Here is a 20,266-nt window from a genome sequence, read left to right as displayed (position 1 = left end):
AGCTGACTCGAGCGATGATGGATTGTGAGTATTTTCACCACTAAGCTACCAACCCCATTGGTCCAAAATATTCTTATTTATGTCAACTTATAGTTACTTTATGTTTAATGTTTTATTTATGGTGTGTAGGTCTTTTGATTTTTATTTTATTGCTTGATTTTTGAAGGAACATTGCCAGAGTTTAGTTTATTGCTTTGATTGTTCAAGTTGATGAATAATCACCTTCAAGTCTCTATCATAGTGTGACTCACCCTTTTCAAAATTAGGTGAGTTAGGTGAGTCTGATTGTTTCATTGTCAAGAAAGAAAAAAGAGGACTAAAATTGAAGACAATAAACAAAAAATTTAGGTTTAATTTGTTTAATTGAAGACCGAATTTATAGTCTATAAATAATATATGATTAAAAGGAAAAATCAGACCAAATGAGCTCACATGATCCAGGTAAAAATACGTATTTTGACCAACTTGAACCTGGTCTAATCATTTCTTAAATCTGATGAGCCTTCATGATTCCTGATCAATTTTTATGTTTTTTTACTCAACTTAGGTGACTCTCCCAACTCAATACCTGATTTTTTAACTATGGTATCAACTATAATATTGTTCACTCCACCCGCAAGTGTGAAGAATCCATAAAGGCGGTGGAAATTAGAGGGGGTGAGAATAAATAGTTGGGAAAAAAATCGTTTGCAATTCCGATCTCGTACAATTTTGTGAAATTCCACCTTCAGGGGGGTGACACGTGTATTGATACCAATGCAATGGTCTAGATCTGATTTAAATGCTTCTTCACTGATTTAATGCTTTATTAGTTGTACTAGATCTGGACCATTGTATTGATATCAATACACGTGTCATCGTCTGAAGGTGATATTGCACGAAATTGTACGAGATTGAAATTACAGACGATTTCAACCCAAATAGTTGGCCTAAATACTTAGATGAGATATTTGAGCTTTATGGTCATTCACGAGCTAGGATTTAGTTATAAGGATCAATTTAGACTAATATCAATATGGATTCAAGATCGATTGTATCAGTCAATATCATTTATACTTTAAAAAAAAAAAAAAAAAAAAGATTTTTTTACAATTTTACCCTTGATATTGATACAAGACATGATCTTAGATTAGTCAGATATCGAGATCGGGATCCTGGGTCCCAGATAATATTAAGGATAAAAAAAAAAAAAAAAATCCAGATCGGTGTCAGCGAACACCGATTGAATTATAAAAGAAATGCATGGCCAATTCAATACCCATACCTAACCCATGCGCACGAGAGACGATTTGATTGAAGAAGTTGTCAGGTGCGGGTCCTGCGGGATGCGGGGATGGGAGACTATAGAGGAGGGAAGGGGTAGGGTTACTTTAGGGATTTAAATGACAACAGAGAAAGAGGTGAAAATTGGGCTTCGAGTAATACAGGACAAATGCAGGGAGTAATAATCGTATTGCCCGAAAGTCTTTTCCGACGGCGTTTCCGCGGATACTTTCTCTGAAGTTTGAGTTGAACCGTAGTGAAGGAAGACTTGCTTCTTCTTCCATCGATTTCTGCAAACCCTAATTTGTCGTCTCAGAAACAAATCTTCATACTCCAGGTGAGGAGTAAACCTTAATAGATTTGAAGATTTGTTATAAGTGAAATTTATGTACTTTCATTCCTTCGTAATAGTTTCGTAGTTCAGGTATGAGTATCAATCCTTGTTAATCATTTGAAAATTTGACGAAGAAAGTGGAATCCGTATGTGACTAAAATACATTCAATCTCATCCTTTCTCTGGTGGAATGTTAGTAAACATTTTTGCTCCTTTTTTTTTTTTTTTTTTCAAATCTCTGATATTACAGTCGTATGCTAGACATTGAAAAATTGCTTCAATGGACGGAGCTTCGAGTGAGCAGGCTGATTCGACGATATCTTGTGTGCGGTGTGGGAAGCCCGCTCATCTTCAGTATGTGTTTCCATGCCTCTTGAGAGTGTTTTCGACTTCTTATTTTGTGGTTGGAAGTGGCAACTTGTGGATTTTGATATTGAAATAATGGGCATGTTGGTATTTGAAAGTCAATATTTAGGTTCAATTTGCATCTTTTTATTTGTTGTTGGATTTTGGAATGATTATTTAGTCTTTGCGTGCTTTGTCTGTAAACTCAGTGAGTACTGCCTTTCGCCCTTTTTTTTCCCCCATTTTTACTTCACTTGTGAGCTCTTAATTTATCAAGTTTCAGTTCCAGTCCTTGTTCTCCACATGCCTGACAAGTTCTTTTCTCCGCCTCTAAATATCTTGTTGACGTACTGTTATCTTTGCTGTGGATGCTATTCTTCTCAGTTGGAAAAGTTCTTTGTTGAAACTCACTATCTGCAAGACCTTGTTGACTTCCCAGCTGGACCCATCAATCACCACCTTACATACAATCCACTCCCAAAAGAGGCGTAACAAAGAACATTCGAATTATAGGATATAAACCACAATCTTTGGACTTACCAGATAATCCTGCAGAATATTGTCACACATTAACATCAGTTTTGACAAGAAAGTGAACCCTGTTGCGCTTCCACTTTTGTAATTTTTCTCTCTTGTATGCAGGTGTCCTAAGTGTGTGGAATTGAAGCTTCCTCGTGAAGGTGCTGCATTCTGGTTTGTAACCGTTTCAAGCTTCGTATTTGGATTTATGGATTCAAAATAAGTCATGGAACTATACAAGTAAACAATGAGGGGCAACATGCAAATCTGGTGCCCTACCATTAAGCAATGCCTTTAGTAAGACAATACAGATGAAGGCTTCCTTGAAGGCATGCAAGAGAGTTTGTGCCAAAGTTTCTTCTTAAGTATTAGCACCTGCAAATTAATAAGAATTTTCCATTATGGGAGGAGACTTGTTTGGGGAGCTGTTACTCCTAGTAACAGCCTTCCACTGTTTTGTTATTCTACCTTTTTTCCATTTCCTTGTGTAATCTCTGATTTAAGAAGGATTGAGTTTTTTACTCTGAAGTTTTCTGAGTGATTACCCAATTTCTCTTTTCAGTAATTCTGTTGTTTTGTGGGGTTGGCAGCACTCAGGATTGTTTCAAGGCATCATGGAGTTCTCATAAGTCGGTGCACTTGAAAGCAAAGTTGTCCGCAGTTGGTGCAGGCACCCCAGAGGAACAAATTTCAACCTTACTTAATGACGGATGGCTATATTGCTTAAAGAAAGGCCAGGCTCGTACGGAAAAGCTACCTCATTTTGATTGGACAGGGTATTTCTCAAGGATTGTTCTTAGCCTTTTTTTTTAATGAATTTTTTTATCAACACCACGGTTGTTCTTATTGTTTGCTTGTGTTGGATGTTCTACAATTTTCAATTTTTGTGATTTTTCAGTTTCTTTGTTGTGTTTGATGAAATGCATCTCTTTAAGAACATTTTGTTACATTATTCCTTTTCTTTAAAGAGATAAATTCCTTCCTGTATGGTCATGCGAGGTTCTACAAACAGATTTGTGGCACTGTGGACCTAGATTTGAATGAAAGGTCGAGTGGGCTGGAGAAGCTATTAATTGGAAATTCTGTTGAGAAACTGATTTTGCATGAGAATCAAGGATCATTTAAAGATCTTACAAGTTTTGTAGACAAATCATGGTCAATTAATTTTTATTGTGAGGGCATCTGAAGCGTTCTGATTACGTTTCAAACTTAGCTGTATTGCCTGGTTCACACAAGTGTTATATAAGTCCATGATATACTATTTGTGAAATAATAAAATGAAGCTTTTGTGAAGGACCAGGAATGGGAGAATGGTTTGAAATGGTTTCAAAATTATACAGCTTCTTGTTAATATGATTAAGCTACAGTAAGGAAATATCTGAAGAGAAATATTGCCTCAAATAACATTGCACAGTTGGGAAGAGAACTTTGTTTGTAGTTTACTGTTTGATTGACAAGTTCCGTAAGTGCATAAATTAGATGGCCATAGAGTATCTGAACTGCCCTGTATCTGGAACCTCTTGTTCAGTCTTTTTCCTGTGGTGCTACAGAATCTATTAATTTTTAGATTAACAAAATGGTGTTTTCCTTAACGCTTAATGAGATTGTATTGACAATGAGTATAATGATGTATATGGCTGGGGAATTGAATTCCCTTAAGGTCCGTCTGATTGGGTATAAATTATTGCAAAGTAATATAAAATATTTTAGGAAGAAAAGATCAATAGATTGCATAAAATAAAATATTATCATTTTAGATAACAGTTGAAAATTGAAGTAAATATTTTTCTCTGTTGCACTTCTCCCAAAAAATGGAACTAATTTAATTGAAAATTCTAGTTCCAATTTAGTTATTAGTTCACAAAACTTCTTGTTATTAGTTGAAAATTTTCTATTTTTTTTTGTTCAAGCATATAGTACTTTACAACACTTTTCATTGGGCCAGACGGAGCCTAGATTTAAAAATTATATTCCATTTTTCATTTGACTTTTCTGCAAAACCAAAAAGTGTTGCCTCATTCTAGGTGTAGGATCTAGAATTCTAGATTTCTTGACTGGGTGATCTATGTTGTTTCAACCATGTGGAAGGATGAAATGACCGATTGGGCTTTTCTTCAGCTAGCAGAACCTTGGATTGCCTTGGCATACATCCAATTTGACTGGCCATTCCAGTTGTTGAATTTCTGTTGTATTATCAGTTGGAAATATATATTTTTTATTTTTTAATTAAAAAGTTGGGAAAATGAACCTTTTACCATTTCAATGACAGAATAAGACTGGGGTAGAATTGTTTTAGGCAATAGTTGAGGCTTGCTAAAGTGTTAAAGAGTGTTCCGTAGGAACATGTTCCATGAGATAGTGGCTGTTGGTATCTTTTTATTTATTTTTATTTTATTTTTTATTGTGAGAAGTCGGCACTGAAGTTTCCTTTGAGTGGGAAGTGAATTATGATAACAGAAGGAAGAAAAACAATGAATTGAGTAAAAACACTGACCAATTACAAAATTCAAATGGTATCTCTGATCCTGAAAAACTTCACTAATGCATTTGTCACTGCAGCGACATATTATAAGTGGAGTTAGTCTTAAGTCTTTGATGTTTCCCCCTTCTTATTAAGCATTAGAGTTTTCTACACTCAAATGGCATAATAGAGATAGTGGGGGAGGGAGAACAACCTTATTCCTATACCTCCTGTGAGCAAGATCCAGCACAATAAGTACATGACAGACTCGTTTCCTTCAACTCCAAAACTTACACAAGGACCGCCCCTGGAACAATGCTCTATCATTATAATGGGGCACATCCCTTTAACCACTGAGCAGTATGGCCCACTATTCAAATATGTAATTCTGACTTTGTTAGTAGTTTGACATGACATTTGCAACAGGATATCCAAATCTAGGTCACATATTTGTTTCCAATGACCCTGCCCAGACGCCGCAGTGGTGGGAGCATCGTGCAGTGGTACACCCTTTTATATTTGTTTCCAATTAAAGCAGAACCATTTCCTGTGGCCCTTGCCAATTTTCACCTGCTTCAAGATTTGGCATGATCCAACCAGTGACCTGCCTACTTCTTGACCTCTTTGGAGGGGGAATGGTCTTACAGTTCATGAAATGTTAAAGAGTGTAATCCCACAGAATCAGGTATGCCATGGGATACTTTTAGAAGCCTAAAGAGGACCACTTTCTTGCCTTTATGGTTGGCAATAGAACATGGTGTAGGTGCTGTGTAAACATCCAACTTGTTCGTACACTCTTAAGAAATGTCAAAGCTTGTTGCTCTCTAGACTCCAATATGGGTGCCAAGGATATTAGTCCAGAAAGTGCTCTCTTCTCACTCATTCAATACATGCCATTATAAAGAATCACTAAATCAAAGAGTTAGTTCGTCAAAGTAAAGAATTAAATTCATGGTTTCTTTCTTTCTTAGTCTTTAGGTTATTTTTTCCCTTTTTGTTCTTTTTGACCTTTTATCTCAGTATAATGAAAACTATTTTCTATCATTTCATTCTTTATTGGGTTTATGATCTATGATTCGATGAACATTTGCTTCTTTCATGACAATTTGAGACCAAAATTTCCATTCTGTAAATTTTCAGGACCCTGAGGCCATATCCTATATCAAAACGGCGTAGTGTACCCGCTCATATTGACAAACCAGACTGGGCAATTGATGTGAGTTTTTTTTATTCACTTGTCAATTATTGGCTATTGTTTGTGATTTTTCAGGAGATTATAGCAAGTTATAAGTTATTGGTATGATGGTGGAAATATTGCTTGGGGGAGAGGAATGTATCACTGGAAGTATCAAAGTGGTAGATAATGTTGCCAATATGGGGTACGGAGAGTGGGAGTGATGAAGATTGCAGTGTACTTTTAGAGAAAAATAAAAAAAGTAAATCAAAGTAAACAAAGTCCTAAAATATTCTACTAGACTAAAGACCCAAATTGGACCCAGTTCATCTCCGTCTGGATTCCAAAATGGGTTTCGTCTGGTCCAAGGTACTACTTCTGCATCAGATGCTAAGGTAGGATTGGTGGATTCCAATCAAGTTCCAGGTGAGATGCTTTGTTCATATCCATGTATCTTTCCTCCATTCTTCTTCATCTTATCCACAAATCATGTTAGTATTTTTAAGTTTCTATTCTGTTCTCCCCACTTGCTGGAATTTTAGTTTCCTTATAGTTACATCTGAGATTTCAAATATGATTTCATATTTGGCAATCGAATAACATTCTAAACACACCCACAGTTTCAAAATTTGATCCTGTTTTTGTTTTCTTAGAATCCTACTTCAAGTTGGATTTCTTAGTTTTACTTTATTCTAAGATCAGTTTGATTTTCGGTTTCAGATCAACATCCTAATGCCATTTCTGAATTCTGTTACTGTTTCAAATCACTGTGATCATTGATTCAATATTAAAAGTCTTGCAATCAGTTTGCAGTAGGGGTGAAATATGGCCGGGTTGGGCCGGGTTTCTTAAAACCTTAACCCAACCCTAGGTCCTCAAATTCAACCCAGGCCCAACTCAACCCTGCCAGGTTCATGTTTAGGCCCAACCTTGTCAGGGCCAGGTTGGCTTGGGTTGGCCTTGGCTTCTGCAGTGGTTGGATTTAACCTTGATTGACATGTTTTTGCCATTCATATCTTATACATTAAAAAAATATAGAAAAATGAAATACTAATAGAAGCTCTAAATGTAATATAAAAATTCAGGGTTGAATTGAATTTTGGGTCTGGTTGGGCCGGGCTGAGGCCTCAACCCGAGCCCGAGCCCGAGCCCGAGCCCGAGCCCGAGCCATACCCAACCCTGAGCCAGGGTTGGGGTTTTTCAACCCTAACCCACCCTCAGGGTCAAAAAAACTTGGTCCAAGCCTTGTTCAGGCTCAGGGCGGGTTCGGGTTCGGGTTCGGGTTGTCAGGGCCAAACTTTCACCCCTCGTTTTCACTTCTGGAAACCTGTTTCAAGTGTCCTATTCTTAATAGAATAGCTCTATAACCCCAGATATTGAGGAGTTATTCTTCCCCACATAATAGACCTTCAACCGGATTTTGGGTTGAATCAGAATCTTGGATTTTCTGTTATTATAATTCTCTTGAAATCTGGTTTCATTGGATTTCTGAACCTAGTAATCTTAGGACTCTAGAAACCCATCATATTTTGGCCTAGTGAAATGGCTAATACAAGAAAGATGATAAAAGAATATAGGGACAACAATTAGCTGGCCAAGCTGGCAAGAAGTCATGAATTCATTAAAATCTAAAAAACAATTTGTCATGTCCAGTAGTTCTTTACAGGTTCATGAACATGGAGATAATCCGAAGGTTCAGACTTCAGAATATGGCTCTTGCATCATGTCAATCCAGAGAACATATGGTCTCAAGCTGGGTTAATTTGATAACTAATAACTTAATAATTTCACGACTACCTTATATGTCATTATTGGCTTATTGCACAAATAATTAACAACAAAAATAGATTTCAGTTTTAAATTGTTTTGGACAAAAAGTAAAGCTAATAGGGGTAGATTACTTTTATATAATTAACCAATGGAGATAACAAATTTTCGTACGATAAATGAGTTAACCCTAAATTATGAAAAAAATGTAACAAATATCCCTTTTGAAGAAACCATGAGTGATTTTAGGACCAAATTGACTCAGGACGTTCCCAGAAAGGATTACATCTTGAAGGGGAGGAACAAGTTTCAGGTTCCTTCAAGCTTGAGGAACCTTTTTATGCAAAAGTTTCCATGCATTTCAACTATAACCATGAGTTGGGAAATGGTTATGTACTTGACCCAATGTCTCTGGTATATCAAAACTTTCTAAAGACTGGTGGTATTTTGGGATATCTTCACAATGTTTGAACTCCTTGATGTTCCATCAATTTCTCATCAACCCAAAACGAAAAAATGCATAGGGATATATTTACAAAAATTACAATATAGCATAATTTGTATTTGCTGAACATTTCAAGGGACCTTCGCCTTAGGAAGCATGTGGTTCTGAGTTCGACTTCTCTTATCCCCTTGGGGCTACTCACACAGGGGGTGTTTAGTGCTCTTCACTGCTTTTGGTGAAAGTTAAATTGTTCTCATTCAACCCTGGTATGACCTGATCCATGCGGTTGTGGAGTCAGTATGGGCCCGCGGGTCTAATGAGGCCGAAGGCCTAGATACCTATCGTTAGCAAAAAAAATTGTTGTTCATGGTAGTTCGGTTGGTTCTTCTTTCTTTCTTACTTTGTTCTGTGCACCCTACTTTTTGATTAGTCAATTAGAAATTTTATTAATAAAAAATTGAAAAAAAAAAAAAAAAAAAAAATCTAAACAGAACAAACTAAGCTGTACAGGGCTGTGAGGGTGGCCTAAACAGCATATTTGTTCAATTAATGCTTGTGTTCTAGTTACAACCCTGCTAAAAGATAGGATTCATTGTGTTTATTATATTATTTTAGATATGACTTTTTTCTATTTAATTGGCAGGGAATCCCCAAAATTGAGCCCAATAGTGATTTGCAACATGTTGTGGAGGTAAGCTTGATAATGGCTTCTCAGATCATTTACATTGGATGTTGAGTGGGAAATAAGCGTTTGTTTTATTTTGGCATGATTATCTTTGAAGATCAAAACTCCGGAGCAGATTGAGAGAATGAGAGAAACGTGCCAAGTAAGTCCTTACTGTAAATTCTTTTCTGCATAAACTAATTCTGATTCTGTGATTGTCAAGGAAAAATGTGTTAACTTTGCATGTTTTTACAGATCATAGTTATAAATTTAAATTGTAGAGAACTATCTACTTATTTGATGTTGTTGTTGAACATCAATTGTGCATTTGCTGCACTTGATACCCAACAGAGCTATTTCATAAGATGTTCTAATATTGATGCTCCTGCATAACTCTTCTCTAGAGTGCTATGTTACATGTGATGTGATATTGGTATGTGTTGAAAAGTCAGATCCATCTCTTTTCCTGAACTTAGGACACACTTGTCAAAAAATGCAAATGGGAGTGGGGACTCTGCTAAAATGTGTTTAAAAGGGTATTGATGTGTCAAAAAAAAAAGAGTGATGCAGATACATCTGCACTTACCTGGTTGGACCAGCATGACCGGCTGTGGAAGCCAAGGGCCAAGAAGAACAGGTCCAACCCAGGTTTTTGGTTCAACAAGGGCTGGTAGTTTAGTTTAATATTAAGTCTTTTATTTTCTCAAAGTTTGTTTTGGGTAGGATACGTAGGAGGTAGAGAAGTAGGAGTCTTCAGTGTTAAGAGTCTAAGTAGTAGTAGTCTTATTATTTTCTTTTAAATACTTGCATGTACTCAATGTTTTAGCCAGATCTCCCCCCAAAAAAAAAAAAAAAAAAAAAGAAAAAGTTTTAGACAGAGAATTTTATTTTAGAATTAGTTGAATTTCTGCGTTGTGTGTGTGATCCCCTTCCCCCTCTTTATGCGATTTCCCCTTTCTTCCCTAAGGCTACCCCATCAAAGAGGGTTAATCTTTTTCTTTGTCGTAGTCATGTAATGGCTTTTGGGTGCTTTGAGTTCTTTTCTATAGTCTAAAATCTATCCTTTCTTCCTCGGTGGTAAGAAGGAGAATAACAAGTAGCAACCATGGAGTTGCAGGAGGCAAGGGGCACCAGCAGAATGAAGCAATAAGATCAGGTGGCAGCAGGTGATTGACACAGTCAGCAATGGGGTGTGGGTTCTCAGATGGTTCATGGAAGGGGGAGGTGATGTGGCAGTGGCGAGCAGCGGCTGTCAAGCAATGGCAGTGGTAGTGGTAGCAGCGAGATTCAAGTGGAGAAAGTCAATATTATTTTCAAACATACTCTTTCATATCTAAAAGTTTGGGGTGTCAAGTGGCGTTCAAGAGTTATGAAGAAATGACTTTCTTTTTTTTTACCCCAAAATCATTCACAAAATGAAAAAATAAAATAAAAAATTGAGGCAACTGAACTAAAGTTTCAATTCATTTTGTCTTCGTGTAGGTAACATTCAGCCAGATCCAATTAATAAAATATATATTCTTAAGCATCTAAATAATCAAATATCAATTTCTAAGAGTGCAAACATAAAAATGTCCATTCATAAGCATACAATCAAATACTTAAAGGGGAAATCTCCGTTCCTAAGCATACAAATAAATCCAAAATTTCACACTTCCAAATCACCAACACCAAATATATGCCTTATAAATGGGTCCTGGCGGTTCCAGTTCCTAACTGGTCTTTCAGTTCTGGAGCCACTGGCCACTGGGAAACCCTCCCCAGAACTGTGCCATCTCATTTACCTACCAGGTACCAAAACCAGAACCCAGAAGTGTCCCTTTTATTAGTTGGACAGTCCAGTTCCAGGTTTTAGCAGGTCAGTTCCTGTCCAAATTGACACCCTTAGTTTTTAATCCATATAAACTGATCGTTTATATTAAAGGGATCATTTTATTTCATCGCATAACTAGACACTGATCTATTGACATTTGGGAATGTAGTATTTCTTTTATTCTTGGCTTTTCTTCACGTTATGTTTTGAAGACCTATTTTCTATCAATTATGATCTTCAGATTGCAAGGGAGGTTTTGGATGCGGCTGCTCGTGTTATTCGACCTGGTGTGACAACTGATGAAATTGATGAGGTGGTCCATGAGGCGACGATTGCTGCTGGTTAGTTGTCAAGAATTGTTTGGCTATTTTTTGATACATCCCCATATTTAATTTTAGACTAGTAGCATAAGTTTTGCAGGGAAAAAGAAGTGTTGAATGTTTAGTTGTGTTTCTTTTGCACTGGCCTGCATAATTTCTTGGAGGATGATATCGGTAAACTGTCTGGCTGATAAGTTAGTTAAAGTGAGGCTGGTTGGGCTGACCTTTATCTGGGGCCTTACCAAATCATGTAGTGTTTTTGAATCCAGGGCTCCAGTTCCTTATGATGTTATTGTTGTTGACTTCTTGTTGTCTAGGATTTTCTTTTTGCTTAATAAAATCATTTGTGGTTGCGACGGCGTCCGGGCGAGTCTTTGATTAGTGCAGAAGGGAAGGGGTAGGGTTTTCAGACAAAGACCATGAAATTTTTTTTACCTGAAATTTATGTCCGTAGTACTTTATATGGGTTTTAGTTGTAGGACTTCGGATTTAAGAACATTACATCTGCTCTGTACTGCTAGAAGAACATGAACTCTGCGGTGATTTTCTGCCCCATATATCTTTTAGCATGGGACAGAGCACAGGCATTTGATTTTGGGAGGAAGAAAGGAAGCACTGCTCTGCTATGGTTGTGTTACTAACTAGTTGTATCTCTTTATGTTGCAGGTGCATATCCATCTCCACTAAATTATCATTTTTTCCCAAAGTCTTGCTGCACGTAGGTATTTCTTCGGCATATATCTTGTTCAATTTTGATTTGGTAACAAAGCAAAGGCGTAGTTTTACCTATTTCTGTTTTTGTTATTATAGGTCAGTAAATGAAGTTATTTGCCATGGAATCCCAGATGCCAGGTTTATATAATATTTGCTACTGTTTTTTTATTTCAATATTTTTTCTTTCTCTTCCTAACTGAACCCAAACTCTGTTTTCTTAGCCCATGCTTTATGTGCTGCCTCTTCTAACTTTTCTCCTTTGTGTATTTATCCTTTAGGAGATTAGAGGATGGGGATATTGTGAATGTTGATGTGACTGTCTACTATAAAGGTGTCCATGGTGAGAAACTTTATGATAAGACATTCATTATGCTTTAACTGCATTGTGCAAATTTGTCCTATGGGGCTCTGTAAATTGATTGAGCGATGTGCAGGTGATCTTAATGAGACGTACTTTGTGGGGAATGTTGACGAAGCATCTCAGCATCTGGTCCGAAGTACTTTTGAGTGCTTGGAGAAAGCTATATCCATAGGTACAAGTTGTAAATTCTGTGATACTAATTAGTGGTATAATATTATCCTTACATTGCTAATATCCATTAGTCACACTGCTTCTTAGCTCCCATTTCCTGCTGTAGCTTATAAGACAATTTAAGCTAAAGCATATACATGACATTGGAAATGTGGTAGTTTCTGAAAATTTTTGGACCTGGGAGGTGCCATGCTCCAAATTAACTCAACCCAACTCAAGTAAGACTTAATCCCAGACCCAGCTCAATGGGGTTTGCTTTACAAATCCTTTCTCATCTCTATTTGAAGGTCTTAAAAGAAACCCCCTTACTCAAACTCGATTGGAATTGGGCTCACCATTAGAGTTCTAGGCCCTTAAACCTAGGTGGCGACTCCAAAAACCATGTTTTCCCCATCCCCTTCATGTCGTCTAGAAGATAGAGGACATAACCTCTAAATAACGGGAAGAAGATGGGGGGTGTGGAAAGATAAGAAGAAACATGCTCCTCGAGAAAGCGGAGGGAGGGATTGCAAACCACAACAAGAGTTTTATTTGCTCGTGAGGTGGGGAGAGGACGGGGATATTTCCCAACCCCAATTTTTATCCTGACCACTTTGAATACCAATATGAAGAGTTGAACCCGTTTTGGACCTCAACTACTAGATTAAAAAATTTGGGATCATGACTACAGAATCGACTGAACCGTAGGCTCCGCCGCTCCAATACTAAGTTCATGCAGCCAGCCAATTTTAATCCAGATTAGTAATTGAGGATTTGATTGGCTACAACACAGGCCTAGTTTTAAGGAGATTTTTAGGACAATCCACCAGCAGATGAAATCTTGCAGGTTTTGATATTTCAGCAGCCTGCAACGGGTAAACAAAGAGAAAATACAGAGAAAGAGGAATGTTCTGGGCCTATGAACAGTATCTTTGAAGAAAAGAGGAGAGGAAGAGAAGAGGCTCACACATTTTCATAAATGAAATTCAATTTAACTGTCTTATCTGATAGGGGATTTTATTCTTACAGAAAAAATTCAAAAGTAGTGTTTGAGTAAACTTAAAACAAATGCTAACAGAATTAAATAACCATTAAGTAACCAAATAGACTTAAACACTAACATTTACTCGTAAAGTTTTCCGAATCTCTCTTATACTGACATAATTTGGCAGACTTAAGATATTACTCTATCTTGCTAATAAGTATCCTAATCTAACCTAAAGACTTAATTTAAGACACTAATCTTGTGTACCCCTATGGATATAAAATTTTGGGCATTGTAATTGGACCTGTTACAAGTAATATCACTTACAAAAGCCCATAACTAAATACTAGAGAAATAAGACCAATTTTTGGACTAAGCTTGCCGTAGGGGGTGGGGAGGGAGGTGGAGAGGGGGCTGGAGAAGAGGAGTGTCAACTATTCTATTGACTTGGATGGTATTTCATTTATTTCAAACTTAATCGTGAGTCCTTAGCTCCAAGTCAACATCGGAAACAATTAACTGTTGCAACTCTTTTTTTTTTCTTTAAATAAAGGTCAAATTAGTTGAAGATTGATTGAGCTATTTTGCATTTGATTCTTTTTTTTTTTTTTTCATATGGGTGGGGGGGGGGGGAGGAATAATGGCCCCATATATTGGTGACTAATGGATGTCCCTTATTTAGTTCATATAAAATAAAAAACACAGTTCTTTCGCTTAGAGAAAAAGGGTCTAAATAGGGAAGGAATTCTGGTCACATGTTGTAGGCATCACCGAGAGGTCCGAGACAGTTTGAGTGGAGATCTTCTGATGGGAATATTATGGTTATATATGTGTGGATGTCTGTGTGCTTGGATCTAAGACACGGGTGAATTGCCTAAATGTGAGGCATTTGTTGAATTTGAATTCGCTTGTTGATGGATCATTTTTCAACTGCTGATACATTTATTCTTAATTTTCCTAATCCATATTTGCTGCACAGAATATATTCAATTTTTGAGTTATCTAGTCTTATTGCTGCGGGAACTTCTGTGTAGTATGTTGTTCTTGGAAATCCAAATGGATTACAAATTTTTGTATTTCTTTTCAAATCTCAGTTAAACCTGGGGTGCGATTTCGTGAAGTTGGCGAAGTTATTAATCGGCATGCTTCGATGTCTGGGTTATCGGTGGTAATGTGGTATCTACATTTTAGAATTAATTTTGTTGATGTGATGGCAATTTTCCTACTAATTTTTAATGTGGATCCTGTAATAATAGGTGAGATCATACTGTGGTCATGGTATTGGGGAGCTATTTCACTGTGCCCCAAATATTCCCCACTATGGAAGTATCCTCAGAAACATGGCTTATCAAATCTCCTGTTTTAACCATTGTCTTATTTGTTTTCTTCACTAGTCCACCCATGGTCTCTTTGGCTCAGGCAGTTGTTGTTTTTATTTGTTGCTAACCTTAACCCAATCAGAAAATAAAGCAGTTGGCGTGATGAAAGCTGGGCAGACTTTCACAATTGAGCCCATGATCAATGCAGGTATCTTTTATAGATTCATAGGAAAATTGCTATCTTTCTAAGTGGATGTTTTAACCTGCATAACACATACTAAAAGGGATTTCTTCTTAGGAGTTTGGCGTGATCGGTCTTGGCCTGATGGATGGACAGCTGTTACAGCAGATGGCAAACGCAGTGCTCAGTTTGAACACACTCTTCTGGTAACATTGCATATCGTGGTTTCCCCCCATTTTCATGCACTTCATTCTATCTACTATGAGAAGGCTACTTGTAATGGTCAACTGGCTATTTTTAGATGAATATCAATCCTCTTTTGATTGCTTGGTTTTGGGAATTGTTTTGTCGATCACTTTAAACATTGCCATAATAAGGACTTGGTATGAGCTTTCACAGTGAGTTCACTGGTTCTTCATCCTTGGTCTGCATATAGGTCTCTGGTGAGCAGGAGGTTTGTACCATAAGCTTTTTGTGCAACTGTATAAGGATACGTACTTTTCCCATCTTAACTTCAGGTCTAGCCTTAGTTGGTCAAACATTTAGTGTAAAGATACATATACTTACCTGTCTCACATTGTATATGCATGCTTTTAAAAGCAGAATATGGGATGCGATGCTCAATCTTTGCCCCCACCCTCCAGAAAGAAAAAAAAGGGGAGAAAAGATGTTCTATACATTTCTGGAGCTGTTGTACCCTTACTTTCTGGATGAAGATTTTGTCAAAAGTATTTTAGCTATTCTTTGGCAGTAGAAAAATTAAGTTTACCTTGTGCCAAAAGTTAAATACATTGGACTTCTTTTTTTAATTTTGGGCATATTTTTCCTACCAATAATTCTACTCTCTTCCACTTCATATTGTGTGCTTTTCATCTTTCTTTCTTTCTTTTTCTCTTTTCTTTCTATTTTATTTTTATTTATTTTTATTTATTTTTATTTTATTTTTGTATTTTGGGGTCTGTTTCTAATTTTCTTTTACATTCAATCTAAAAATATTTTCATTTAATATGTGCTTCTATCTTGAAAGTTCTTTTTATGACAGAAAATCGGTACTTGTGTTAGTGAACTAGTTTCTTGATTGATTAGTTGGGGCTTACAATTTACGAAGATCTTCAAGTGAAAATTGTCGACTTTACAAAGACATTATTTCTTAAGTTGTATTAGAAAAAATAAAATCAAATGACACAACTATGAACTATGAAGAGGACTCCCCAAGCTGGGTGAGATTGGACTCTTAGACCAGTAGTCTACAATATAGCGCTTTTCTTTTCATATTATCCTGGAAATTAGTACATCTGTTCAAGTCCAAAAATGTTGCAAGCACTGGTACCAGAAATTTTGTCAGCAAGTTTCTTTTGTGAAATAACGATTACTGCAGTGCCTTACCTCTCTTACGGAGATTTATGATGCGAGCAGTTGCATTATGCACATGTATTTATCTTTGCTGACTGACACAAGTGCTGTAATAATGTTCTTGTTTTGCATTTCTCTTTCCCCTCGAGGAAGAATGTTTAAAGGCAGTGTATACCATTCCACAAGATAAAAGCTTATGAAGAATGACTGCACTAGCCTTTTCAATGTGTGCCTAGTATACTGCTGTACATGACCCACTAGAGAATATGACTGAGTTGTCATTCCAATTTATGCTTCTAGATGCTGCTCCTTTTTCTCCTTTTTGATACTATTTTTAGGCAATGCGTAACCACATCTTTGTAGTCTGTAAATTTCGGTATTACATTCTTTAATATTTTTCTTTCAATAGGAACATAAAATTTGGTTGATTATTTATACTTTCCCTAATCTTTGATGCAGGTCACGGAAACTGGAGTTGAGGTTCTTACCGCACGGTTGCCCAGTTCACCCAATGTGTTCCCGTGGCTAAATGTGTGACAGTTACAACAGCTGTTGTAAGCTTTTTAAATAACCCTTAAGTTTTTCATGACATTTACTCTATTTTGAGCTTTTGGAATCATAGTCAGTTTCTTTTAACTGTAATCTATCAGACAGTTTGCGTTTACAGCGAATGATTTTTTTTTGGGTGACGTGAATCCCTGATTCTGGGAAGAAACGAAATTTTGTGATTGTGAATAAGTTTGCCTGGGCAGAATGAACCCCAAATTTTGAAACTCGACATCAGTCTGGGTTTCACTTTTCGCATAAATGGTCAGATAGCTAGACCTTTTTTTTTCTTGCAGTGAGAGGGAAAGTGTCTTACAGTCAGAGCCTATGTGCCTTTCTAGACTCCGTGGCCACTGAAGTCACTCGATCACTATAATTTGTAACCTATACTTCATTCTCATACTTAGGGAGGGCAAAAGGAGTCTTCTAGTATATTTTTCAAGATTTTTGCTTGTTTTGTGAAGCTGTTGTTCTACCACTAGGTTTTCCTACAGATGGGAAAATGGGTTTTCTAGCGTGTCCAAATTGCAGCCCCTAGGCTAATGTAGACAATGTAATCTTTAACCCTTAATGCTAATACTTTTCCTTTTTCTGATTAAAAAAAAAAAAAAAAAAATTTGCAGCCATTAGGCCCTCAATTACCTTGGGTCTTTCTTGGCCTCTGTAGCATCTGGACCAAGGGACTGTCAGGTCCTTGGGTGAGATGTGAGATAGAGTACATAGAAATCTACACATTAGCGTCGATGAAGCTTTTTCCCATATTTTTGAATGATGCTATTTTCCATGACCCCATTAAGACAAGGTTACCTTGACACCAAATCACCTAATGCAAGTCCTTTGGATCAATCATGTGTTGTTAAGTTTGAGGTTCCATTTCAATCATATGACTCATCATTTTGGAATTTTGTTTGAATTATCTTTAAAAAAAAAAAAAATTATATTATCCCTGAAAAAAATTCTTATAACTTGCTGAGAGCTATTTGCATGTGTGCCTCTTAGTCTCTCCTCTATCTTGTAGCTTGCAGTTATTCTTTTCTTGTAGTTTAATGTTTATTTATTTGTTTATTTTTGTGAGTAGTGTCTAATTGCTGAAAAATTCTGACATGCAGTTAATTTGTCCTAATTTCGTAAAACTAGAACCTAGTTTTGGCACCATGGTTTGAAGAATCATAATTCGAAATAAGTCTGGCCGTTTCTTAATTTTTAGGGTTCAAGTTGATTCTGATCGATTTCTATTGAATTTTAAACAAATCAAAAACCATTGAAGCTGATTACATTGCCAATTCCGCTTACTCTGTTACTTTTCGTTTTTACCTTTTTAATATAAAATAATTTTTTTTCCCAGTAAAGGTAATATTGTCATTATACATGTGTATTTACATGATAATGATATATTATATCACTTTCTTTTACTAACAATGAGTATCTAGGTCTTTAGCCTGACTTAGTCCCGCGGAGTCATACTGACCCATGTGAGTGGATCCAAGAAGGTAAGAGGAGTTGAACTCAGAACTACACATCTCTTGAGACAAAGATCCCTTACCGACTCGGCTACCCCCTTGGGTTAATGATATGTCACTTTCAATAAACGGCAATTGAGAGAAGTTGTCAAGTTCTAAATATGCTAAAGAGGTGTCATTGAGACACTCCCATACTTATATCATATTAAAAAAAAAAAAATAGGGGCAGGTATGTTGTTGGGCATATGGTAAGCTCGCAGATAACAACAATGTTGGCACATGATGAGATATCATTTAGAAAGAATATGTGAGTCATTTCATAAAGTGGTTTTACCAGAAGGAAAAAAAAAAAAAAAAAAAAATTCAGAAAGGGAAAGAGATGGACACAGTGGGTGCTAGCTTATGGTATATCAACGGTATATCCAACCTTTATTATTATGAAAAAAAGATAAGAAAACCTATACACTTGCATGACCATTACACAAACGTGTAGACCAATAGAAAATCACATAAAGGCATCTAAGCAAGGGCAGCACCATCCTTCTCATTTGTGTACCTTTGGGCATAGTCGCATAGAGATTAGGGACATGCAAGCGGTCAGATTCTTTTTTAAAAAAAAGAGGAAATTACACTCCCCTCCCCTATAGTTTGGCTTAATACCACTTTTCCCCCACGTACTTTCAAAAATACCACTCCCCTCCCCTGTAGTTTAAAGATTCTATCAATCGTGCCCTTTCCGTTGCATAACCTAGTTAAGTGATGACATCAGCTTTAATGTATTTAATTTAATATTGAAATTACCCTTTAGTGATACAAATAGGCAAATACCATTAGTCGATCTCTTAAATTAAACTGAAGTTCACCTCATGGAAAGCTCACTGAAATCCTTTGCAATATATCACCACTATGCTATGACACCGCTGCAATAGCAAGACAAGATTTGCCATGCTCATTAGGCAGCCTATTTTATCTTCATTGCCACCAATGAACTCCGCGGTTGACACACAATTGCTTTCAATCTCCTCATAAACCTCGTCGAGTAATGGCCTGGTCGGGACTGGCTCACTTGACCCCATAATGGTTCCATAGGCAAGGAAGAGTACTCTTCATCCAAATACGAAAAATAAAAACTCAATTCCTCAATTAATTCCAACATCCTTTCTAGATTCCTCTCTTTTAACCATGCCTTCACTACTCTGTTTTCCTAAAATACCCCAACAGAGAAGAGAATGAACTCCTATTGATCGATCAAGCGCCATGTCTTTTCATCTCCAAAGTCAATCCTAAGTTGAAGAATCAAGCACCAACAAATTCCATCTCGTGCATAAACCTCTTCACGCTAATGTTGGAATCGTCGATGTATGCCAAGATTGGAAGGGTAAGGGATCCCGACGAAGCTCGTTGACAGCTTTTGTAACTTCACGGTAGAAGGGAATCAAGAATGTCAAGAACAATTGTAGAATTTTAAACCTTTTCATCTCATGTGTTGTTGGGCTGTGCTTGGATGCGTTTTAGTTACCCAAGTATTACAAAGACTTACGTAAAATTTCAGGCTGAGAGAAGCTCTATCTGTTGAGGTATTACCCTCGAACCAGGCCTGGTTCCATGAGCTTTTTCGCCTCTTTCTAGAGTTAGAAAACTAGCCCCTTTTGCCTTTGTTTCCCGATTCCTTAGCTATTAAACCCCTTCCCCTCTTTAGGTCCAAAAGTACCGAGCAGAATTGGGTTTTTTTTTTTTTTTTTTTTTTTTTTATTATTATTTTTTCAGAAACCCAGATTACTCATAAAGGTTAAAATACCAGAAAAGAAGCAATGGGAAAACAAAATTGAGGAATTTATTTTTCTTTTGAAAGGTAAGAAGAAGTTAGTCTATCGTTTTCTCTCTTCAATTGTCGATTTGAAAATCAAAATGGAAGAATCAAGCGTCACCATTAACGTTCCATGAGATCGTCGGCAGAGAGGGTTGCAATTGTGGAGCATTGGATCGAAAGAGGTTTTGTAAAGGGGATTTTTTTTTTTTTGACTTGTCTGTATTTGACCGAAAACTAAACTGAAGCTCATCCACCTCATGGAAACCTCACAAAAACCACCCT

At 36.8% G+C, this 20,266-nt stretch overlaps 1 protein-coding gene across 2 annotated transcripts; it reads left to right on the top strand.

Annotated features, from left to right (window-relative positions):
- The first annotated feature begins 1,381 nt into the window (after positions 1 to 1,381).
- On the top strand, positions 1,382 to 16,976 carry LOC122065346 (methionine aminopeptidase 1A-like). 2 transcript variants are annotated; one of them, XM_042629148.1, is made up of 17 exons: positions 1,382 to 1,600; positions 1,848 to 1,951; positions 2,585 to 2,635; positions 3,052 to 3,237; positions 6,063 to 6,138; positions 8,952 to 8,999; positions 9,091 to 9,135; positions 11,027 to 11,126; positions 11,772 to 11,823; positions 11,916 to 11,957; positions 12,098 to 12,159; positions 12,254 to 12,352; positions 14,410 to 14,483; positions 14,572 to 14,641; positions 14,777 to 14,842; positions 14,933 to 15,021; positions 16,628 to 16,976. In XM_042629148.1, exons 2-17 carry the CDS (start codon positions 1,878 to 1,880, stop codon positions 16,703 to 16,705), a joined length of 1,212 nt encoding a protein of 403 aa, XP_042485082.1. In that variant the 5' UTR covers positions 1,382 to 1,600; positions 1,848 to 1,877; the 3' UTR covers positions 16,706 to 16,976. The 2 variants fall into 2 exon arrangements, with proteins under 2 accessions (XP_042485082.1, XP_042485081.1); XM_042629147.1 differs by having other exon boundaries at positions 1,383 to 1,600; positions 1,859 to 1,951.
- Positions 16,977 to 20,266: the final 3,290 nt, after the last annotated feature.

The sequence above is a fragment of the Macadamia integrifolia genome, unplaced genomic scaffold (assembly GCF_013358625.1).
Source record: "Macadamia integrifolia cultivar HAES 741 unplaced genomic scaffold, SCU_Mint_v3 scaffold1981, whole genome shotgun sequence".
Classification (NCBI taxonomy): Eukaryota; Viridiplantae; Streptophyta; class Magnoliopsida; order Proteales; family Proteaceae; genus Macadamia; species Macadamia integrifolia.
The sequence above is the reverse complement of the archived record's forward strand: the minus strand, read 5'-3'. Positions and strand labels throughout refer to the sequence as shown.